Below are 24,546 nucleotides of genomic sequence, written 5' to 3'. Positions count from 1 at the left end.
TCATAGAGGTGAGCAACAGTTTTTCGTCCACACCTCTGTCATTAACATCGTGCACTAGTATGGTACATTTGTTATCATGGATAAGCCAATGCTGATGCTTTATTATTAACTAAAATTCATAGTGAAGGGGAGCAGAATAGAACCCCAAAATATGCCTCTTTGGAATAAGGATTATTTTAGGCTGTAGACACAGAGGAAGCTCTGAAAAACCTAGTAGAAGTCACCCTTTTGTAAGAGAATTTACATGTATAAGGGAAATCTCCATTTGTAGGAGTGTCTCCCCTTCTGTAACAGGAAGAGGAGCATGACTCTAAATCTCCAGAAATTCTTATCAATAGAGAGGGCAAGGATTTTTATCTGTATGACAACCTTACCCTTGTTCACTGTGCTTTTCCTGATAACCTCCTATAACTGGCCTTCCCCAACGCCCCCAACATCTTCTTTTGCCTTTAGCTGGAGATGGTATTTAAGGTGGTGGCTTGGTTATTTCAGGGAATTATTTATTTTCCATGTTATCTCCCAATGTGTACAAGAGGTATGCATGTTATTAAACTTCTGTCTGTTTTTCTCCTGTTAATCTACCTTTTATTACAGGATGCATGTTGGGGGTGTCTCAGCTAAGAACCTAATTGGCTGGAGGGGAAGTTATTTTTCCTCCCCCACAATAGTTTACATTAGGGTTCATTCACTTTTTGTGCTGTACAGTGCTATGGGTTTTGACCCACACATAATGCCATATATCCATGATTACAGTATTATACAGAATAGTTTCAACCCCCTGTGTTTCACCTCTTCCTTCCCGACTCCTGGCAGCCACTGATATTTTTACTGTCTCCATAGTTTTACCTTTTCCAGAATGAAATATAATTGGAATCATGTAGTATGTAGCCTTTTTAGATTGGCTTCTTTCACTTAGCAACATAGAGCAACATCTACCATATCTTTTCCTGGCTTGATACTTCACTTATTTTTTTTTTTTGCTGAATAATGTTGAGTTATATGGATGTGCCACGGTTTATTCATTCACCTACTGAAGGACATCTTGCTTGCTTCTGTTGACAAATGGGCGGCTAGATATTTCTTCAGCAAAGATGGGTTTATTTGGGATCAGCAGAGAACTGCAGTTTGGGGTCTGCTACGAAGGAGAGCCACATGCAAGTCCTCTTACAGCAAGAGAAGAAAAACGCTTTTATAAAGAAAAAAAGAAGTTAGGAGAACTACAGTACACAAAGAATTTAGGCTTTTCATTGGCTGAGTCCTTGCCAGGAAAAAAAAGAATCTTTCTTCTTGCTGTTGTGTGTTGCTATTCATCCCAGGGCGTGAGAGCTCCCCTTCTGGTCTCTCAATTCTGTTCAAGTTGAGGTTTCTGTTTGTTAATTTTTTTTTTTAATTCTCCCTTTTGATCAAGATCTTTCTCTGAAAGCATTGTTGATCAAGAGTCAGCTTGTCTAGTTTCAGCAGCTTTTTAACCCTCAATGTCAGGAAGAACCTTTCCTGGATGTAGTCTCATGTCAGAGGGAAAGTACACAGATTAGAAATCTATTAAGGTCACATTCGAGTATCAAGGAGAGGTAGGAGGGAGAATTCACAGGCACTTTTTATCTAGTCTGTATGTTACCTAGATCATAGACACTGGAGATCACGTGAAGCATTATGCCATCATCAAAGTTTTGGTGACAGACTTCCAAGAGCCTGGTCCAGATATCTTGGAGAGCTGTCTCATCAGATGTCATCTGCTTCAGTTTTGGGATGTCTTACTTTCAGGTCACAAGATGATGTGAAGATCCAGTTGGGGTTCAGTGCTTTCTTTGTGTGAGTTACATGAATCAAAGAGTCTGCTCCTTAGAGTTTGGCAGCACAAGATTTGGTTAGCAGTACCTGATAGGGGCCTTTTCAGTCAGGTTGAAGAGAGTTCTTCTTAATATGACTTTACCAGTAGAAAAAAATCTCCTGGTTGCAAGATATGATGCTTAAGCTTTTCATCTCTTGAAGGCTCACTGTGAAAAAATTTCTCTCCCAAAGTGTGGTTATTTTTAATAGAAGCAATTAGGCCTTTGCAGTATTGGAGTATCTCTCCTTTTATCAATTGTGGGTCAAAAGAAGTAGGATCCACAGGCATTGAGCATCCTGTGACTATCTTAAAGGGTCAGAGTTTATGAGTTCCACAAGGGGTGGATCAGAGATTTAAAAGGACAAACAGTGATGCTTTTGGCCAAGGTATTTGGAGCGCCTCGACACATTTTGTAATGGAGTCTTAATAGTGCTATTAGTGCATTTGACTAAACCAGAGAATTGAGGATGGTAAGCTAAGTGAAAGTGTTGTAAAACTGGCCAAACAGCACAGACTTGTCAAAGCACCTGGTCAGAAAAACGAGTCTCTCAATCACTATGAAGTTTGAGAGGAGTTCCCCAGGTAGGGATAATCTTTTTCAAAATGACATTAGCCCAAGAAGAGGCAGTAGTCTGTCTGCAAGGGAAAACTTCTGTCCAATGTGACAACATACAGAACATAACTAAACAGATTTATATCCATTAGACAAAAGAAGTTGTATGAAATCCACTTGCCTGAGCTTGAATGGCCCCGTAGGCAGTTTAAAATGTCCACACACTGTACGAACAGGCTTCCCTGGGTTGTAGTTTGGACAGGTGGGATGAGTAACCTTGTTAATGTTTCCTCACCAACACTGATTCATGAAGGCTCTCATTCTGTCATAGACTGAAGGTTTAATGAATGCACAGTGGTGAGTGAGAATTTTAGAGTCTCCAGTAGGACTGGCTTGTTATTTGGTCAAAACCAGAGCTTTCTCTTTTTATCAAACCAACAATTGTTGGATTTCCAAACTTGTTTTTCCTTTTCCGGCGCCAACTGTTGAGTCTTTCTATAGCCAGTTTTTTAAAAAAACTATTATTGGGGGGAATATCCACTTGGACCACAACAGAAGTTTGACTGCTCTTCATTCCTTCAAGGGCAGCATTCCTTGCAGAAACATCACTAAGTGATTTCCTTGGTTTCCAGAGAGTCAAGTTTAGAACCCCCAGAATCTTAACAGCTAAAGTGACAGTTAAAAATATTATATTCAGTAATTCCTGAACGTAAGGGCCACTTTAAATTTTATTTCCACTGGAAGTAGGGAAGCTACATTGCTTCCATAACATTCCAGAATCATGAGCTGCTCTGAGGATAAATATTGCCAGTTTTGTCCTTGCCTAAAGTATAAGCACAGGCACCAGTGTGCAGTTCAGCCTGCTGGGCTGAAGCAGCCACAGGCAAAGATGTCGCCTCAACAGCATCACGTTGTAACGTCATAACAAGCACGTTGCCATTGTGGACAAAAGGTTCCACTGTCAACTTTTAAAATTAGACCACCCGTGAACTATGAGAAATCAATGTTACCGCATGGAATTTCTAGTAGACCATTCTAAGGAGCCAGGAAGCATTCAGCATTAGGAAGTCACGAGGTACTTCGCTGGTGACCGAGGGAAGAAGAGTAGCCAGGTTAAGGGTGTTATTGTTATTGTTGTTGTTGTTGTTATGGTTGTTATAAAATAAAAGGATGAAGAACAGTTAACAAAAGCCCTTTGCAGGAGGTGGGGTGACAAGCTGAGGAATGTTGAGTGTGATGAGAATTCAGGAAAGCTGCTACTTCATGAGATACAAAAGTGGTCAAAGGGGATTCCACGATGGTTTTCTCGATGGCCTTAGCCAAAAGGGCAGTGACTGTGAGCCTCTAAGACAAGGGGTGTATCCATGGGCCACAAGGTCCAGTTGCTGGCTATAATACTCTATGGGTTGGTGGTGGTCCCCATGTTTTTGAGTGAGCAGCACCCCAAAGGCAGTCCCTTCCTGCTCATAAAAAAAAAAAAAAGGAAATGTGATAATTGGGATGCCTAAGGGCAGGTAGGTTCACCAAACTCTCCTTTAAGGCCTTGAAGATTTTGTAATCCAGTTCTTCCCATAAAAGTGGGTCATTATTGTTGAGAATAGCATATAGAGGTTTGGCCATCAGAGAGAAATAACCAACTAACCCGAGAAACTCTTGCAGTTGGCACTTAGTTTTGGGTTTGGGGAAACTTAGGACATCATGAAGTCTATCTGGATCTAGGTGTAGCCCTTGTTCTAATATCAGATGTCCCAAATATTGAACCTGGATTTGGGCAAACTGCAATTTTTCTTTGGCGACCTTCTGTCCCTTTAAGGCTAAAAGCTTTAGTAAGTGAATCTTTATTTAGCAAGCTGTTTTCCTCTGAGGAGTCTTGAGAAGGAGTGTAAAGAAGCAAATCATTCACTTACTGCAACAAAGTTTAACTTCTAGGGAACTTTCTGTCCTGCAGATCAGGCTTTGGGATTTGCAAGAAATAAAAAAGGACTCTTAGTAAAACCCTGTGGCATTAGTGTCCAAGTGAATTGTTTTTCTTCCTAAGTGAAGGGGAAAAGGTATTGGGCAGCTTCGTTGACTGGAATACCAAAGAATGCACCACACAAACCAGTTACAGTAAAGAGTTTACTTCCTATGGGAGCGGATGTTAGTAATGCATGAGGGTTAGGAACAACAGGGTGTTCAGGGATAACAATGTTGTCTATTGCTTGTAGGTCCTGGGCAAACCTCCTTCAGCCCTTAGGTTTCCTCACCAGTAAAATGGGAGTGTTACAAGGGTAAGTACAAGGCATAAGGAGGACTTGGGTCTTACAACCTTCTGTTATGGGCTTTGTGCTTTCAAGCACTTCTTTATTTACAGGGTATTGATTCATCCTGAGAAGATGTTTTGAGGGATATGCTTTTTTACTGAAATATAGTTGATGTGCAACATTATACAAGTTACTGGTGTATAATATAGTCATTCACAATTTTTAAAGGTTATACTCCATTGAGGGGTCTGTTTGAATCCTGATGGGAGGAAATTAGCAAAATGCTAATATCAGTTGCAGATTTTGCCCATAAGGAAAGTGGCAGCTGATTAAATAGAGACAAATGATCAGTGTTTCCAGAATCTGCTCTAATACCATCAGAGATGGAAATAAAAGATGTCAGGGGGTCATTTAATGTACCTGGTGAGTTCCTTTGATGAGTACTGTCAGTTTCTAGAATTACTTACCCCTTTTGAAAGAATGAAATTCTGACATGATACTTCTCTAAGAAGTCTTAGCCTAATAAATGGATAGGTGTGGAGGAAGTAAGGAGAAAGGGTGGGTACCTCTCAAAAGGCCTAAACAAAAGGGAATAGGTTCAGAAACAGGAACCTCCTGGGGTTCATTAGAGATCCCCACTATTTGAACTGGTTGAGCAGTTGGAGGCAGAAGTTATTTAATAGTAGTGGGGTTGAGCACCAAGAGGGTGGATCTGGTGTCTATTAGTACTGGAAGCAACTCGTCTCCAATCTGGAGAATATTTCTCCATGCTGATTAAGAGGGAGGATTGGGAAGAGTTCCTGTGGTTCGTAGGAGCCCCATCACTGAGAATTGGAAGGATGCTGGAAAGGCTGGTTAAAGAGTTGAAGGTGCTTAAGTTTGTAACAATCTTTTCCCCAATGTCCTGGCTCTTTGTAATAACAGAAACTAGGAGGATTTTAGTTTCATTTAGGAACCTTCATTTTCTGGAGTTGAAGATTAAGAATTTTGGTGGTCTTTCACTGAAGTAGCTCATCTAGACTGCAATAGAGATGGTTTGCCAGATTAACTAAACCTGGAGTACACCTAATTTCTTATTCTACCTTGTCCTTTTTACTAGAATGGAATTGGTTCAGTCAATTAATAGAGTTACATGCTACCCAGATGTAATAAACATCTGCAGGAAGACCAGAATTTTCTTTATAGATAATCTGAAGTCAGTTGTACTAATCATGAACAGACTCACCTGATTTTTGTGTGTAAGGCTGAATTTTGTTCCAATCAACAGACTTTTTCAAAGTCCTAGGAATTGCTTGATGAAGTCACCTAGTGACTGCTTGAGACTGATCATGTAATAAGTTAGTGTAATTCTGTTACCAAACTGAAGTTGAGTCTACTTGCCCAATGCACAGCAAAGCCAATCTACTAATACTGGGTTGTGGTGAAGGAAAGTACAATGCCTGCTGCAGGGCACCAAGCAAGGAGAATGGGCAGCCAGCATTCAAAAGACCATAACTCCTCCATGGCTTTCAAGGAGGGGTTTTTAAAGAATATGAAGGAAAGAGTCACAGGGTGCATGATCAACTCATGTACAATTTTATTTTTCTTTTCTTTTCTTTTCTTTTTTAATTGAAGTAGAGTCGGTTTACAATTTTGTGTTAATTGATGGACAATTCTCTGACTGGTTGATGGTGAGGTAACAAGGTGAAGTTTCAGAAATCAATATCATCAATCCTCTGGTTCCAGCTGGTCTGGGGGTCTACATGCTTGTGGTCAGCAGTTTCCATCTGGTGGGGATCAGGTCTGTAAAAACCACTTACGAATATACATCAGATGTTTTATCTATGTCCTTCAGGGAGAAATGAAAGGTCCTGTGATTCTGCTATATGGCTGATTAATTGTTTAAATTGTTACCAGTTCTTCTGCCTGAGTGCTGTTCCTTGTTTCTGTGTTGTTCTCATTGTCTGTTCTCATTCCTCTAATCATTAACTTTTGAGCTAGGTTTTTTGAAACTTTTAAGCCAGACTTTTTGGAACCTGGGGAAGGTTCAGGAGACTGTAGTTTTTGTCTAAGCAAGAGGTGGGGAACACAAAAGGGTCTGCTACCAAGGAAGCATGCAGGGATTGCTCAGTTTCAGTTCTAGAAACCCTTCAGGACTTTCTCAGTTAGCAGTTTTCATCCTATGCTGGGCCTGGCCTTTGCTGACAAGCATATGAACTAACCTATATAAGTCAGAGAAACCAGATTGAAATGTTAGAATGACAGTATTAAATTCCTCAGCAAATCTGTGAGGCACTTTGGTCACTTTAGGAAAATCTCTGACAGTGGCTCACAGTTCAGCTTTAGCCCAGGGAGTGTAAGAAATTAAGGGCTTAGCTCCTGGGTCTTCAGAAAGCTTAGTTTTTAAAGAACAGGTTCTGACAAGTTCAGAGGAAAAAGGAGTAGGAGAGTTTCAGGGAAACAGGTAAGTTTGGTGAGAGAATCAGTATGGGGGATTTGAGGGTATAGTGGAGGGATAGTTGGCATGGAAGTGACGGAGGAAGATGGAGCCAGCGTTGGAATCTGAGAACAAGAAACCAGGAAAGAGGAGCCCCAGGGTGTGGGAGGCGTTTCGTCTTTCTTTAATTGTTTGTTTCCCTTAGTTAATCTTAAACTCTTATTTTGCAGAGAGGCAATTTTAATCTACTGATAATGTTGGGATGCTTCAAAAATACCAATCGAAATAAGCATTCCACTCAGTTCTGGAAATTTTTGAGATCCAATTCAATTTTAAGAAAATTAAGTTTGGAGATTTCAAAAGTTTTCCATAATGGCCACTGATACTCTAAATTGCCTTTGATCAGGTCAGTCATGTACATGAGGAAGGACTGTGGATTTTAAACATAAAATCAGCATGAGTCTCTGTGGGTGTGTGCCCTCAAAATATTAGATAACTGGGATCCTCTTTCTTAGAGGTTTTGCCTCTAGAGTAAAGGACAATTTTCAAATGGCTTAAACAACTAATGGTATAAATGATTCAATTGAAACAGCTTGGTAGCCAGTCCTAGGTAGTCCTAAGAAGACAGGTTGGTTCCATGGGAGCCAGGCCAAAGGGTTGTTTTTGTTTTTGTTTTTTTCCTTTGCCAATCTCCAGAAGACAGCCCCTCCAAAGGAAAAGGCCAAAAGCTAAAAAACCAAGGAGTTTAAGAGAAACAATGTGTGTTCCTGAAGAACAAAGTCAAAGACTAGCCAGTTTCAGTGAATCAGTCTGACCAAAAGTGCCAAATGAATATTCACATATACAACAAAATCAGACCAAAGTGCCAAATGAATATTCACATATACAACAAGGCCTTAATCAGAAAAATGAAACCTTTGAATAGATCCCAAATAAAACCTGGAGAGCTTCAAACACAAAAGAAGGCGCAAGCTCAGAGCCCAGAGAAAGACTTCATACCCCAGGGTCAGTGAGAAGGCAGCAAGTGACCATGGCTCTATTGTGGCTCCCACAGCTGTTTGCTCTCCAGCCCCAGAGCCATCAGGAGTGTCTTGTGGGCCCCCAACCACAAAAATGTTGAGCTGAAACAAATAGACTGCCAGATATTTCTCCAGCAAAGATGGGTTTATTTGAGATCAGCAGAGAATTGCAATCTGGGTTTGCAACCATGGCAAATCATATACAAATCCCCTGCGTGGCAACACTTTTATAGAGAGGAAAAGGAAGTTTAGAGGGTTATAGTAAATAAAGAGTCTATGGCTTTTTTTTTGGTTGAGTCCTTGCCAAGAAGGAAAAGGGGTCTTCTGGTTGGGCTCTGCATGAGCGCTCCCCTTTCTGGTCTCCCAACTCTATTTGAGGTTACTGTGTATTAATTAATTTTTTAAGAAATTTATTTAATGAAGTATACAATGTTGTCAATTTACAATGTTGTGTTAGTTTCTGGTGTACAGCATAGTGATTCAGTTATACATATATATATTCTTTTTCATTATAGGTCATTACAAGATATTGAATGTGGTTCGCTGTGCTATACAGTAGGACTTTGTTTATCTATTTTATATATAGTACTTTGTATCTGCTAACCCCAAACTCCTAATTTATCCCTTCTCCTTCTTTCCCTTTAGGTAATCATAAGTTTGTTTGCTATGTCTGTGAGTCTCTTTCTGTTTTGTAAATAAGTTCATTTGCATCATTTTCTTAGATTCCACATATAAATGATATTATATGATATCCATCTTTCTCTTACTGACTTACTTCATTTAGCGTGTTAACTTTTTATACTTCCAAGATTGGCAATTCAGAGCAAAGCTGTTATAAACATAAATGTGCAGGGTTTTGTGTGGACATTCGTTTTCAACTCATTTGGCTAAAAACCAAAATTGCTGCATCATGTAGTAAGAGTATGTTCACCTTTGTAAGAAACTGCTGAACTGTCTTCCAAAGTGGCTGTACCATTTTGCATTCCCAGCAGCAATGAATGAGAGTTCCTGGAGCTCCACATCCTTGTCAGCATTTAGCATTGTCTATGTTTTGAATTTTAGCCATTCTAATAGGTATGTAGTGGTATCTCCTTGTTTTAATTTGTAATTCCCTGAGGACACATGATGTTGAATGTCTTTTCATACACATACTTACAATCTTTATATATTCCTTTAGTGAGGTATCTCTCTAAATCTTTTGCCCATGTTTAAATTGGGTTGTTTGCATTCTAACTGTTGAGATTTAAGAGTTCTTCAGCTTTTTTTTTTTTTTTAATCGTTTACTTATGGTAGTCCCTCTCTCTTTCCTTCACAGGTCTCTCCAGTTCCACTCCCTCCCGATTCTCATCTGTGATCTTTCTTCCTGCAGAAAGACAACACAACACCAGAGAAGTGTGTTCTTTGCCTACTGGCAGAGAAGGGGATTCTGCTAGAGCAGCTGGGGGGGGGGGGGCAATTGAAAGCATGTTTTAAATATTTCCTTGGTTAAAAGCATTAAGTTTGATAAAGACTCTCTCTCTCACTAACCTCTAGATTTACATCTGATAATACTGGGTAGTGTGAACAAAAATACTGCAACCATATCAGTAAACAAAAAATGCTGAAACCAAGTCATCAGCGGTTGCCGCCACCCCCAAGTAAGGACAGGCCTGCAGTCCAGCCTCTGCAGCCACTCACAAAGGTGCACTCTGAGCGGACTCAGAATAAGAAAGGACAGGATACTGGCCCTAGATAGCTAGGTGCTTGTCAAAGGAATGAATTCTGTGAGCCCAAATGTTTGCTTCCTCCCATACATAGAAAAGCACTGAATTCATTAACTTGAGATGCCTGGCTTTCTTTAGATAACAAGCAATCTTTTATTGTTCCAACTACCTGGTCTTTGTTGTAAAGCTCCTATATATCCTAGCTCCTCTCCTACCTCTATCTGAGAGGCTGTCATCCCGGCTCGAGTCCTCCCGCCAAATAAAACATAACTCTTAACTTTTAGGCTGCGCATTTATTTCAGTTGACAGTAGCGTATTTTTATAGTCAAATGAGTGGGAAAAATAATATATGCATTATGCTACAGAATAATCACCTGAATTGTTTCAAGCATATTCTTTGGCCACTGAAGTGGGGGGGGGGTTCTGATTTGACTAGTGTATAAAGTACTTGAGGAGAGTCCTTAGAAATAAAACCCAGAATATTAAGTTAAAGGGGAACGTTGCGGGGGCTATTTTATTCTGTAGTGACAGGGGAGCCATTGAGGGCTATCAGGCAGCAGTGGAAAAGAATCAGGCTTTTGCCTTTCATGCTCTGCGATGATTACACAGTAATTACGCTTAGTAATTGATATGTCAATGCAGTTTTAAAAATTGGAGCCTGACTGCTCCATCTTAGAATGTCTCCAAGCCTTCCTTTCTCTCTTTATAAATTGGGGTTAATGCTTTCCTCCAAACTGAAATGAGGATTATATGAGAGAGTGTGTGAAGTGTTTATCATAATCTTATTTCATTCTTAAAACAAACCCTCCTCATTTATCCCCTGTGACTAATTATTTTACTTTAAGTGTCACACCTTGTAATGTTGGAGGACTGGGACCCATGTGTCTTCTCATCTGCCAGGCTGTCCTTATCTAATGTATCATTGATAAGGATGCTGTTGCTAGTGCATTTTTGCAGCAGGCCAGGCAATTTGTTAAGTGCAGTAGGTACTGTATCTCATTTAAATCCCACATGCAAAGTAAAAGGAAAGTAACTACAAAGTCAGACAGAATGTCATACACATTTGTAGAGAAAAGTGAAAGAGCAATTAAAACTTCTCCCTCAATAACAAGGCAAGACGATGTATCTTGTGATTGACTCATGTATACCTCAGGAGTGACCCAGGAAGTATTTCTGGAGGTACTGTTTAGAGTTCCATGGGTCAGAGGACCCAAGAATTCGCATTGAAATAGAGATTGAGCTTTTCATCATGTTTATTAAGTTCTCCAGGAGACAGAGGGAGAGTCAGTAGGCAGCTCCTCAAAAAAACTCCACCATTGTAACCTTCCACTATTCACCGGGGTTACAGCGTCACAGACCAGGACGCGCTTTCCTGGAGTTTACATTCTGGTAGAACTGCAGACCGTGGTCAAGTGGGTTGGAGAGAGGAGGACTACTTCCGTTAGGTAGTCAGGAAAAGCCGCCATGAAGAGGCGATCTCTGAGCTGGATTTAGCTTTATCAAACGTTTAGACAGCGAACGAGCGATGACTGACGATCAACCCAGCAGTTGTCAAGGAGCTAAAGAACGTCATTTGGCGCCAGGATCATAATGAAAAGGGAAGAGGCGAAAGAAATACTTGGGACTGTCCGAGAACAGCTCTGTCACAGCCCCCAGCTGAAAGGCGCGTCCCCACCTCTTGCGGCGGGAAAGACAGCGAGGCGTAGCGAACCGGCCGCTCCAGGGCTCCGGCGGGGGCGGGGCTACGGATGGGGCGGGGCTACGGAAGCCGAACCGGCGCCGGGGCGCTCGGCCGGGGCAGTGTGCGCAGGCCCGCGGCTCTCGGTGGGTTGGGGGCCCTCCCACGCCGGTCCGTCTCCGCCGCGCTCCCCGCCCATCCTCGCACTTAATTTCCGCGGTCGCCGGCGTCCGGGAGCCGAGACGCGGCCCCTGAGTCGCCCGGTACCTTCTGTTGGGTCAGCGGCGTGAGGGTCTCGCCGCGGCGTGTCGCCCGCGTCGCCTGGCGCGTAGTGCGCCCGTCCGCTCGCTCGGCCGGCCGGCCGAGTTCCCGCAGGTGTCCCCGGCTGGTCCGGGGGGTCCAGGCACCGCCTCGACGGCGGCTCCGCCGGACGAGCGGACCGAGCCGCAGCCCGCAGCCGAAGCGGACGGCGTCATGAGGCACCTGCCGTACTTCTGCCGCGGCCGGGTGGTGCGGGGCTTCGGCCGCGGCTCCAAGCAGCTGGGCATCCCCACAGGTGAGAGCGGGAGGGCGTGGACACCCCCTCCCACCCTGGGCCGGGTCACCTGGGAGCAGGGACGTCAGCCAGGGGGCTCCGAGCCGGGCCGTGGGGCTACGGACAGAGGTGACACCTTACCCTCCGCCCCGCTTCCTCTTTGTTGAGGCGGAGGACCTTTGGTCGGACTGAGGGAGCGCGTCCCTGCCCGTGGCTTCGAGCTCTCCGGGGACCTGGCTTGAGGGGAGGTGAGGGCAGGAAGCCGGGGATGAGTTTCGGAATCCCCTTTTCCCGCCTCCCTATCCAGCCGTGATAAAGCTACCAAACGTGGCGCGTGTTTTGCCCTGTGGAAAACGTAATGTGAGCCAGATAGGCTAAATTTTCACGCCAGCTGTAAGGTTTTCTTTAAATCTTTAGTAGATTGTCTCCAGATTATAACACAGGCAGTTGAGTGAGAACCAGGTTATCTTTTTTGGTCTGTATACATTTATTAAAAAAGATTATTTTAATGGAGGTACTGGGGATTGAACCCAGGATCTCGTACATGCTAAGCAGGCACTCTTTCACTGAGCTACGCCCACCCTGATCCCTCCCCCCCAATCCCTCTCCCCCTCCACATTAGTTTTCCTACTCAGAATCTGAAGGTATGCTTAATTCATCCTTAAAAATACGTTCCAGGACTGCCCCTAGACCTGTTAAAGCAGATATTTCGAAAATAAGAATCGTTCTCAAGAGTTTTTGAACCTCCTTAGGAAAGACCGGGGCTAAAAAATCCAGCTCTTCATGTACCTGTTCTCTTCTACCATGAGTACGTTTCAGGGGAGTGCTTTATACGCATACTATAATCTGGTACCTTATACGCTTACCGTAATCTGATACCTTTTTCCTAACCTACCGGTATGGAGGGGAGAAAGAATTCCCAGCCAGATTATGAAATGTTGGGATTGATCGTTGTAGGCAGAGTCCTAGTAATCTTGTGACCGGAACGATTTAGATTAGCTTTGTGTGTGATTTTTAAAAATATTGAATGTAAAACTAACACTAGCATATTTTCTTCTGTTGGTAGCTAACTTTCCTGAACACGTAGTAGATAATCTGCCAGCTGATGTATCTACTGGCATCTATTACGGTTGGGCCAGTGTTGGAAGTGGAGATGTCCACAAGATGGTGGTGAGCATAGGCTGGAACCCATACTACAAGAATACGAAAAAGTCCATGGTAAGGATTGTATTTCACTCTGTACCTGAGAATGAGGTGATGATTTAGAGTAATATGAAGATAGAGCTCATCAGTGGTGATCACAATGTAGTCCAAATACTACAATTTTGGCAGCATATTTGAAGGGTTTTAAAAATGCGGTGTTTAGTTACTATTTGATTGGAATAACTTTTCCATCCTTTCTCTTTGGATTTACTTGTCTTTGGATCTAAAATGAGTCTCTTGTAAAGGAAGTATAGTTGGATCTTGTGGGGTTTTTTAACCATTCTGCTAATCCCTGTCTTGATTGGAGAGTTTAATCTATTTTCATTTAAATTACTGGTAGGTAAGGACTTCTTCTATTTTTGCTATTTTTTTTAATATACCTCATAGCTTTTATTTGCCCATCAGTTCCTCCATTACTGTCTTTGTGTTTAGTTATTTTTTTTTTTTGTAGTGACACACTTTGATCCCCTTCTTAATTCCTTTTGTGTATTTTCTATAGATATTTTAGTTGTGATTATCAGGGGGATTGCATTCAACATCCTAAAATTATAAAATCTAATTTGAATTTATACCAACTTAATACTATACAAAAACTCACAGGTTATATCTTTATACAATGTGTGTCTGATAACATTAATAAAATTTTTTGCATTTATTTTTTAATTTAATTTAATTTTTTTACATTTTTTATTGAGTTATAGTTATTTTACAGTGTTGTGTCAAATTCCAGTGTAGAGCACAATTTTTCAGTTAATACATGAACATACATATACTTATTGTCACTTTTTTTTTTTTGCTGTGAGCTACCACAAGTTCTTGTGTATATTTCTCTGTGCTATACAGTATAATCTTATTTATCTATTCTGCATTTTGTAATCCCAGTCTGTGCCTTCCCATCCCTCATCCCCTTGGCAACCACAAGTTTGTATTCTGTGTCTATGAGTCTGCTTCTGTTTTGTATTTATGTTTTTTTTTTTCCTAGATTCCACATATGAGCGATCTCATATGGTATTTTTCTTTCTCTTTCTGGCTTACTTCACTTAGAATGATGTTCTCCAGGAACATCTATGTTGCTGCAAATGGTGTTATGTTGTCAGTTTTTATGGCTGAATAGTATTCCATTGTATAAATATACCACCTCTTCTTTATCCAGTCATCTGTTGATGGACATTTAGGCTGTTTCCATGTCTTGGCTATTGTAAATAGTGCTGCTGCATTTATCTTTTAAATCGTGAAGAAAGTAGAAAGTGGAGTTACAAACCAAAATTACAGTAATTAATTTTTATACCTACTTATGTATTAACCTTTACTAGAAGTAAAAGTGAAATAAAGATGCGCTCACTATAGTTAATGTAGGTCATCTACTCTGTTTGGTCACCCTGTTAAGTTAGAACTGCTTATTACATGGATGATGCTTTCTAATAAAATTGCAAGGTGATACCTTTTTCCCTCTGAAGCCCCTTTGAGGGTATACGTATTCTTGTGTTCTTTTCACTCTACCCACACAGCTCAAGTGCTTAATTTTCTGCTAGATGTGGCTGAATCTTTTGGTTGGCTCAGGTATGTGGCAGAAACAGTTAACATTGACCTAACTTCCATCCTTTCTGAAGCGTGTGTAGAGAAGTGCAGCACAGCTGGAAGACCAGCTAAGGGCTGCTATTAGCAGTAGAAATGGCCCAGGACTATATTTCACATTGTGCTCAGTGGTTCTCTTATTTTTCTGCATTAAGGATGTGACAGTTATTTGTTGGAGTAGATAAGGAAAAGAATTGATGGAGGAGCACAAGATATTTTTCTGTGGAATGAAGGAGGAAATGAAGGGGAGGGGAGTCTATCCCATGACTAATTTTTCCTTATTAGCTACTCAGATAACAGAACTATTTCTATAGAGCCAGTAAAAGAGTGCTTTGGAGTTCCTTCCATAGTTAGGAGAAACATCAGTTTTCCATTGATGGGAGGAGAGTTTTTCTTCTATTTTTTGCCAATAATGGACATGCATGACCTGCCTGTTCGGGTCTTTTCCCCTTTTTAAACAATTGGATTGTCGCTTATTGACTTAAAGAAATTCTTAATATATTCTAGATCCAGGTCTTTTGTTGGAACTATGTATTGTAAATATCTTCTCCCACTGTGTTGCCTTTTTTTTTTTAATTCACTAAATGAAATAGCGTATTTTGAAGAAGAGTTTGTTTGCTCTTTCCCTCTTGGTGTCTTTACTTAGTTTTTCGCCTTGGTAAGACTCTTAATTACTTTTGTGCACATTAGCTTTTTCTAAAAACACCAAATCGCGCCAGATTTGTGGTATAGCATCTGCCTTACTCAGTGATAATTTTTACATGTAAGGTCAGAGTCAAGAACATGAGAGACGGAAGAATTCAGGAAAAACTGTTCTTAGATTTTAACTTGTCTTTAAAACTGTAGTGAGGGTTGATTGTTTCATTTAAATTACCTCACCATAAACATGAAGATGTATTTCAAATCTCAGGCATTCTGTAATCTGATAGTAATCTTTTTAACATTTCTTGACTGTAGGAAACGCATATCATGCACACCTTCAAAGAGGACTTCTATGGAGAAATCCTCAACGTGGCCATTGTTGGCTACCTCAGACCAGAAAAGAATTTTGATTCTTTAGGTAAGTTCTTATTTTGATCTTCTTAAGTATTACTGCAGCTTTCTGAGTTCTACTGCTGCTCCTAATAACCATGGCAGGACAGATGATACTTGAGCATTTACTATGTGCTGACCACTGCTTTAAGTACCTTACATGAATCAATTCACTTCATCCCTACAACAATCATATGAGGAATTATTTTGCCCATTTTGCAGATGAGGAAATTGGCACAGAGAGGTTAAGTAATTTTCCCAGGGTAACATAGTAAGTGATGGAACCTAGAGACATGCTGGCTGTCTCTCCAACAGTATGAAGTTAGTGAAATCTTTATTTCCTGTTCATATTTTAAGGAACAAATAAGAATTAATATTATGATGAATAATGGATGCTTTGCAGTTCTTGCAGTACAAGAAAGAGTAAATCGAAATATTTGAAACAAATAGTATCCAGTATCTTAGTGCAGTGTGATAGTCTTAATTCTAATGTTGAGTTGCTTTTACAAGTGTAAATACTGGAGAGAATTGATGGTGGCTATTTGTTTCTTCCACTTAGTATTTACAGTGTACCTTTTTGCTGATGACTTTCTTTTAAGTAGTTGCAAGATTAGGGACATCTTTCATGTACTGTTGACTTTTCCATGCATCTGGGAGAAAGGATGGAAAGAGTTTATTGGGCATCTTCCCAATGCCAGAGACACTGCCAGCCTATGAGATTTTAGGAGAAGCTGAGCAAAGGAGCAATGACAAGCAGGGCAGCAGTTTCCATCATCTTTCCCTGGAATATTCTCTCTGCAGAGGCACTTATTGCAGCAATTCAAGGCGATATCGAGGAAGCTAAGAAACGACTAGACTCACCAGAGCATCTGAAACTCAAGGAGGACAACTTCTTCCAGGTCGCTAAAGGCAAGCTAATGAACGGCCACTGATGAAACTCATCTTATTTGTTCATTCACTGTTTCCTAGCGTTTTACTGCTCATAACTCTGCAGTCTCACATAGGTTGTATTTTAAAAGTCAAACATTTTCCTACAGCTGTGAATTAGTTTTAAACAGTGCAATGTAGTTACCATATTATGTTTCAACTGCTTAGTTAAACCCATCATGTTACAGTACTAAAAAGGTTCACCTAAGAAGTCAAGATCCTTTTTTATGTAATATGTTGATTAAAATGTACCACTAGAAAGGTCTTAAGTGTCTTATAATGGAAATGAAATGTGTATAAATATGGGTAAAAAGGCAACAACTAGTTTGAGATGAGAACTGTAATTCTCATGGTGAAATTCTAGCACGCATGTACTTGTGTAGCATGCTCTGCTGATTACAAGGCTTAGAAAAGCAGGTATATTCAACAGGTTTGACAGTTTATTGCTAAACCTAAGGGGGAAAATCCTGACTTCGTATTTTTGATATTTGGGGCATTTATATATTATTATAGACATGAAGACTTGTAAAATTTTATTTTAATGAGTCATTTCCTCTAAGAGGCCAAATCATTGTACTGTGTTCCATTTTTGTTACAGCTGCCTCTGTTTTAATTGGTCTAGACTCTCTGCCTATTATTTCTTTGTTTTGTTTTTTTTAAACAGTAAAATAAGTGTTTTCGAATCTCTAGGTCTCATTTTTGTGTTGAACAACACTTTCCTTTTACAAGTAGATGTTCTTCAGCATCTTTCTTGACTTTTTCTTTCCTGTAAACAATTGTCAGTGTCAGTTTTTCCATTTAGAATATCGTACAGTTTACATTTACGAAAGACTGCATCTGCCATTCCGTCCCTTCACTATATGAACAGAGATTAGCACATATCTGTATTGCATTTTAGAAGAAATACCAAAAAAGTCTTCAGATTTCCTCAAAGTTTAAATGAATACAGCAGTTCATTTATATATGCCAATTCCTTAAAGAAAACAAAATACTTGGGTTTTTTTCCCCTAGGGAAACTATTTAAGAGTCAACTAAACTAGGAAATAGGAATTTATTTATTTTTAATGTAATTATATTTCTGAGCAAATGTAAACTGTTGTGGTTGTGTGCGCACAATGTAATTTAATGCTGAAGAGTGCTTGTATCTGGGGGCAAAACATAAGTAATAAAGTTTTAGTTAAATACTATTCATGCTATGCATTTTTCCTTCTCTAAGAGTGATTTTTGGTCACTTGAGACTTTTGTTTATATTGGCAGAAAGTTGAAATCTGTGGATATTTAGTAAATTGAGACTGCAGGTTGTTTGGGCCCCCACAACACATTGCAATTTTGTTCACTTTAGCATCAGATTTAGTCGGGGGATTGGGTGCAGAAGTATCTAGAAGGTAATTTTAAAGATAACTCATTATAAAACCATTTTCCCCTAATCTGTATAAATTAATTAGATAACTGATTTTAACAAATATTTCAGAAAACATCTAAAGCTGATGTTGGAGAAGAGGGAAGCATGGATAAATTCAGTTGGATTGTGTGTTACTTTTTGGTGTATGAATTTTTGGCAAACAATGTAGTAAGTGTCTTTCATTTCTTCTTTATAAAAATACATAGGAGATATTGTTTAATGTTAGAAATCCTCTACTTGAAGGAAGCCTCAGTTATCAGTGGCTTTATGAAACAAAGTTAAAAACAAACATGGAAAGTGTAAAAGATTTGTGTTTGAAAATCTTGCTGCTGATTATGTCTTAAGTGTGAAAGTTCTTTGATACTGTATCGTCACCTTACGTTTTGTTAAATAACTTTCGCTTTTGAAAATTGTATGGTGTGTGGTTTAGGAGTTAGGTAATAGTGTCTACGTTTTTTTACGTTTTATGTTAAGTATTTCTATATTGTAAGAAATTGCGGTAGGGGCATTTTTGATTAGTCTGAATTGTTTCAGGCCTTGAAATAAATCCTGACCAACTGATATTTCTTGTTTCTGTGTGTCGGTTTGAATCTTATGCTTTGTCTACTTAAGTTCCTGATTTGTTGGCCGATGGTCATGGTTACCATGGGTGTGTTCGAGGGCCTGCATAGCACGTTACAGGCAGCGCTCTAGGGAGGGCCAGGCGTGCGGTGGTCGTTCTACAGCCGGAGGCCGGGCCTTTAGGGGCCCCTGTATTTCTTCCTGAAGCAAGGACACGTATATTTGGAGAGGATTCACAGGGCATCAGTACTCTGAAAAGTCCACTTTCTGAGAGTGAGGGTCCTGCATTATATTTTGGAGTTTTAAGAGCCAGGCTAGTGTAAGTAGGCCTGAGGTCCTTTCCATAACTCCTGCTCCAAAACAGAGTTCTGTAACCCTCATGACTTGTGCCACCAACCCTATAGCAGTGACTTGGGACTCTTTTCCTGTCTCTGCCGTGTGCAGGAGTTCACAGTTGCTCTGTCAACACCATCTCCAGGGCTCTCAAATAGGGGGGCTAAAAGGCTTGCAGTTAGGGCCGGCCATGTAACCGGGTTCTGATCAGAGAGATTTAAGAGGAGTCTGCTTGGGATTTATGAGGACAGATTTGCTTTCCTGGTGAAAGGGCTAGCCTTTTCCTCTTCCCCTCTTCCTCGGAAAATGGGTGGAAGCTGATAGAGGAGAACCAAACTGACCTTCAGAGACTGAGCTAGGAAATAAATCTACCCTATAAAAAGAGATGCTATCGTAAGCAAGAGTTAGCAGTACATTACAGAATAAGCTCTACAAAGATGACACAGACGGGGATTACCAGGTACAGAATCTGAAATGCCTGTTTAATATGGGTAAAGAAATAGTGTCAAAAATGCTAAAATAACAAGATTCTATAAAAGTCAGGCAGATTTAAGAATTATCAAAATAGAATTTCTTTCTAATGATGAAAAAACTGAAATTTAAAACTTAGCGGACACGTTAAGCATAGGTTAGTCACAACTGGTGAACTGTGCGATCTGACGAAGTCTGTGACTTTGCTGTCATCCCTGTTGTCTCTTCACTCCAAATTCACCTTCTTGCTCTTAGTGATGTGGCTGGGACTTAATGTTTCTTTGACAGTTGGCTTCCTTTTGTGTCAGGTCATACGTGGAGGTTGAGCCCTAGCTTGTGTCACAGGCAGCTCAGTCCTTGGACCTACCCTTTGCTTAACTTGCTCTGTTCCTGAGTGTATACTTGGGAGAGACATACTTGACCACTGACAGAATCCCCACTTTGGCTCCTTGACAGTATCAAGGGCCACGTAGTAGCCGGAATAGTAAACCGAATCAATGTCGTATCTGGGGAGATTGCCAAGTGCCATCATTAAAAATCCTGAAAGATTCAGGCTAAAGGCTCCTATCATTATTTGTTCAGACTATACAGAAATGTGATGGCTCTTGGGAAATGACTGTATTATCATAAACGAATCAGATAATGACCTCAACTGCAGCTGTTGTCCAAGATAAATAAAATGTCTTCAACAGGTTTCTAAGGATTGGTATAAAGAACACATTCATCACAACATAGTGGAGAAAAAAATATTTTAAAAATACAAAAATATCACAATGGAAAGCTATGTTGAAGTGAATGGTAATGCACAACATGTAAAAATTTACTGGATGAAGCTAGCTAATGCTATCAAAAGATTATAGCTTTATAAATACATAGATAAGAAAGATCAATAACCTAAACTTTGATCTCAAACTAGAAAGCAGAAGAAAGCAGACAAAAATGAGTATATATTGTATGATTCTATATAAAGTTTAATAACAGGCAAAACTAGAGCAAAAATGGTCAGCGTAGTTCTTGAGGACAGGGAGGTGACAAGAAGGTCATGAAGGTTGTTGGGTGCTTCTGTCTGAATGTCCTGTTTCTAGATCTGGGTGATGGTTGTGTAGGGTGCTCACTTTGTGAAAATTCATCAAGCCTTATATCTACTTGTACACGCTCACATAAGGCAAATTGTGTTCTGTATAGCTCAGCTCTGAATATCATTTATGCGGTCACAAGGATTACTGCACTGAAGTTTTATAAAGCAAAATACATTTATTGGAAGGATGAGGAGATGGGAAGTGTGCATGGGGCAGCAATAGAAGGGAGAGTTTAGAAGAGAAATGCTCATCTTCCATTAGTGGGAAATGAACAGGTAGATTCTTAATCTGAAAACATAAGAAGCAGCAGTATGAGCATCTCCAGTGGAGATAGGGAGGTACATGTGAAATAACTGAAAGGGCTGAAGTTGCTCACTTTTGTTTTTAATTCTTTTTTTTAATTTCATTTTTTAGTCTTATTAGGTAGAATTGTTACAATTTGACTGCACATATACAATATATTGCATGTAAATACATATACACAATATACTACACATTTCTTAAAATTTACATGTATGTAATGTTTCTAAGAATGTTTAGAGCATTAGCTTTTCAAACTTCCATAGTTATCAAAGGAATAAAGGCAACCACACAGTAAGAATTAATTCAAAGAGATACGTACACCCTGCTATTAACAGCAACATTATTTATAATTGCCAAGATATGGAAGCATCCTAAGTGCACATCAACAGATGAATGGATAAAGAAGATGCAGCATATATATGTAACGGAATACAACTCACCCATAAGAATTGCCATTTGTGGCCCTTCACTGACTTTTTTTTTCATGAAGTTGCTCACTTTTAAAGAGTGGAAAATGGGATGTAATGGGAACAAACTAATATTTCTTTTTCTTTCTCTGTCTTGTTGAATAATTCTTTAAATTATGCTAGGTATATCCTGATAAAAATAAAAATCAATCTTTTTATTGAAGTATAGTCAGTTTACAATGTGTCAATATCTGGTATATGGCATAATGTTTCAGTCATACATATATGTACGTATATTTGTTTTCATATTCTTTTCCATTATAGGCTACTGCAAGATAATGAATATAGTTCCCTGTGCTAGTACATAAGGAATGTCGTTTATTTTATATACAGTGGTTAATACTTGCAAATCTCAAACTCAATTTATTCCTTCCCACCCCTTTTCCCCTAGTAACAGTAAGTTGTTTACTATGAAAAGTTAGCCTTTAAAAAGTTGATTATATATTTACAGAGTGTTAAAAAGTTGTGAAACTTAGGATAAACTTATTTTTTTCTTTTTTCCCCCTTAGCAGAGACACTGGGGATTGAACCCAGGACCCCATACACACCAAGCAGGCACATTACCCTTGAGCTATACCCCTCATCCCAGGATAAACTTATTTTTAAACAGTGTTTTATAGTTTGAAATTACAAGGTCAGTATGTTTTTGTTCACTTTCCAAACACCTTTTCAAATAAAGTAACTGAATTCAGTGAGCCCAACTAGTAATCTGGGGGAAAAAAATACACACTTTATAAAGCAGTGCTGTCCAGTAGAACTTCCCGCTCTCTTGATGGTGTTCCATTTCTTCACTCTCTAGTAATTACTTTAAACAGCTACACATGCCTCGTGACTACTGTACTAGACAGTTTAACTATAGAGGACCCAAAAAATTCTGGAAACACGATAAATTATATATTTACTGTTCTTTTTTCAGATTAACAATTGGATCCATGGCTTAAATTCTGAGGTACTTTATCTGAAAAGGCATTGTCCACATTTCTTGAAAACAGAACTGATGTATTGTTTAAGTTGACTGTTTCTCAACTTTTTGGATACTGTATATAAGATACTCTTGCCTTCTACTTAGTTTCTCCTTTTTGTCATTTCTCATTTATTTTCAGCCATTATTTCCTATATAAGCACTGAAGTCTGAAAATCTCCCCCTGCTTACTCCACCTTTACCTGTTGGCCCGTGGAAGCCAGCCCCTTGCAGAGAGCTGTCCGGCACTGGCATCTCAGCGTGGCTCTCCAATCACTTTCCCATACACAGTCACCTTCCTTTGAAGGTCTCAACGGGTTGCATTATTCACTTAGGTTGAAGGGCATTTAACAGAAGGGAGATGGATATATTCGAATGGCATTCATGAATATATGGATTTATGTACCAACCCACACTAGGCTCTTTATAGCTACCTCCCACAAACTCCAATGACTTGTATTTTGATAATCACCTTAGCTCTTTTACCTAGAAGCTTCTAGAGGCCTTGGGCTGTATTTTAATTCCCTTAGCACTACACCTACATATAGAAAATGTTCTGTATACAATTGTACATTACTTAGAAATAAATGTATCTTGGATATTAAGACCTTAATATAGGAACAAGATTAGAGAAAGCTTCACTGGGAACCTAGCTTGTCGGACAAAAAAAAAAAAAAATTTAAAGCTGGTTCTACCTCCCTCAGCTGCACTTCATTCTCCAAGGCAAAATCTATGCCATGGATGAAACCTCTAGGGTGAATTTTGTTATCTGTCGAGGCCTAAAGTTATTATGAGGGGTACCAAATTATCTCATATTTTTCTAACAGAAAAATTGTGACTTTTAGAATCTTTTGTTACTTCTAATCCTTCATGAACACTTGAAAAATAAAATAAAAATTACTAGAAAAATAGTCACACACTTGGATGTCTTCACAGTGTCAAAATGCTATAGAAGATTTTAAACACTCTCAAATTTCAGTGAGAGACATTCCATAGGCCAGTAGCAGGCACAGACCACACTTCAGGTGGCCCTGTTCTAGAAGCCTCAGGCTTTCCCTGTTATCCAGAGCAGGGTAGACAAACTTTTTTTTTTTTTGTAAAGGGCCAGACAAAATTCTTAAGGCTTTGCCATAGCAAAAAAGCAACCATAGACGATACATAAATGAACGGGCATGACTGTGTTTCAAATTTTTATTTACTGAGGCAGGAGGGTGGAGTTGGCCTACAAGCCCATTGTTTGCCAATTCCTGAGTTAAAAGAGCTTTTTTTCAAAAAAAAAAAAAGTAACCTCCTTTTTCCCAATTACTGTGCGGGTTTTATGTAATTTCTGTGCACACAATTTTGAAGCATAGGTCTTAATATTTGGGGAGGATAGTTATGGATTTAAAGTGGTATCGGCATCTTCAAATCTAGAGTATCCAGGTGAATTAAAAATGTTTACTGTTCTAGTTGGAGGTGTAGATGATCACAAGATGCCAGTACGGGGAACTGAATTTTTGTGTCCCTCCCCAAATTCATATGTTGAAGTCTTAACACCCAATGTATTAGCAATGTACTAGCCTTTGGGGGGGGGGTAATTAGGTCATAAGGGTGGAGCCTTCATGAATGGGATTAGTGCTCTTATAAAAGGACCCCAGAGAGTTCTCTCACTTTTCTCCCACCATGTGAGGATGCAACGAGAAGTTGGCAGTCTGCAAACTTGAAGAGGGCTCTCACCAGAACTGAAGCTGCTGGCAACGTGATTTCCAACTTCCAGCCTCCAGAACTGTGAGAAATAAATTTCTGTTGTCTGTAAGTCACCCAGTCTGTGGTATTTTGTTATCATAGCCTGAACAGATTAAGACAGGAACCCTGATGTGAAACAAAATAGATGACCTCTTCCATCCTTCCCACCCCCTCCCTTCCCCTCCCACTCTATCTTCCCCACTCTCTTCTCTTTTCTCTATCTCTAATGGAAACAGATGTGAGCCGTTGAATTGGGAGTGAAGAAGATACAAAGGCATCTATAAAATATAATTTTTCTCTTTGGAACTGGATTTGAAATACCTCCAGGATATCGGTCTTAATAGACCTTCTTCAGGTCAATGCTCTAAATCAGTACTAGTTCCCTGGGTCACCCAGGACAAGGGGGAGAGCAGAGCTGCTGAGGGGTGTGTGGAAAGGGGTGGGTACCGGTCCCTGTGGAGTGCTCACTATTGCTGTGTACAGTGGAGCCTCATCTTAGGAAGGGATTAGGTTGTAAAGTCAGCAAGCA

General features: G+C 39.9%; 1 protein-coding gene and 1 long non-coding RNA gene across 15 annotated transcripts in view; both read left to right on the top strand.

The window, feature by feature from the left end:
* Positions 1-9,588, top strand: part of LOC107034062 (uncharacterized) — a 39,701-nt gene extending 30,113 nt beyond the window's left edge. For all 3 annotated transcript variants that reach the window (XR_012072046.1, XR_012072047.1, XR_012072045.1), the window contains 2 exons: positions 4,592-4,654; positions 9,378-9,588. This is a non-coding gene — a long non-coding RNA (uncharacterized lncRNA). The remainder of the gene's footprint in view (positions 1-4,591; positions 4,655-9,377) is intronic.
* Positions 9,589-11,566: 1,978 nt separating this feature from the next.
* RFK (riboflavin kinase) overlaps positions 11,567-24,546 on the top strand; it is a 28,703-nt gene continuing 15,723 nt past the window's right edge. For 4 of the 12 annotated variants that reach the window (XM_072959612.1, XM_072959608.1, XM_072959613.1 and 1 more), the window contains exons 1-6: positions 11,567-11,999; positions 13,045-13,196; positions 15,714-15,816; positions 16,590-16,697; positions 22,435-22,609; positions 23,962-24,083. In XM_072959612.1, the coding sequence (XP_072815713.1) occupies positions 11,918-11,999; positions 13,045-13,196; positions 15,714-15,816; positions 16,590-16,697; positions 22,435-22,466 (477 nt within the window). In that variant the 5' untranslated portion in view covers positions 11,567-11,917 and the 3' untranslated portion in view covers positions 22,467-22,609; positions 23,962-24,083. Of the gene's footprint in view, positions 12,000-13,044; positions 13,197-15,713; positions 15,817-16,589; positions 18,679-22,247; positions 22,281-22,434; positions 23,313-23,961; positions 24,084-24,253; positions 24,373-24,546 lie in introns of those variants that run through there. The other 8 variants (XM_072959609.1, XM_072959610.1, XM_072959618.1 and 5 more) reach the window with 7 other exon arrangements.

This window comes from Vicugna pacos, chromosome 4 (genome assembly GCF_048564905.1).
Source record: "Vicugna pacos chromosome 4, VicPac4, whole genome shotgun sequence".
Lineage (NCBI taxonomy): Eukaryota > Metazoa > Chordata > Mammalia > Artiodactyla > Camelidae > Vicugna > Vicugna pacos.
The sequence above is the reverse complement of the archived record's forward strand: the minus strand, read 5'-3'. Positions and strand labels throughout refer to the sequence as shown.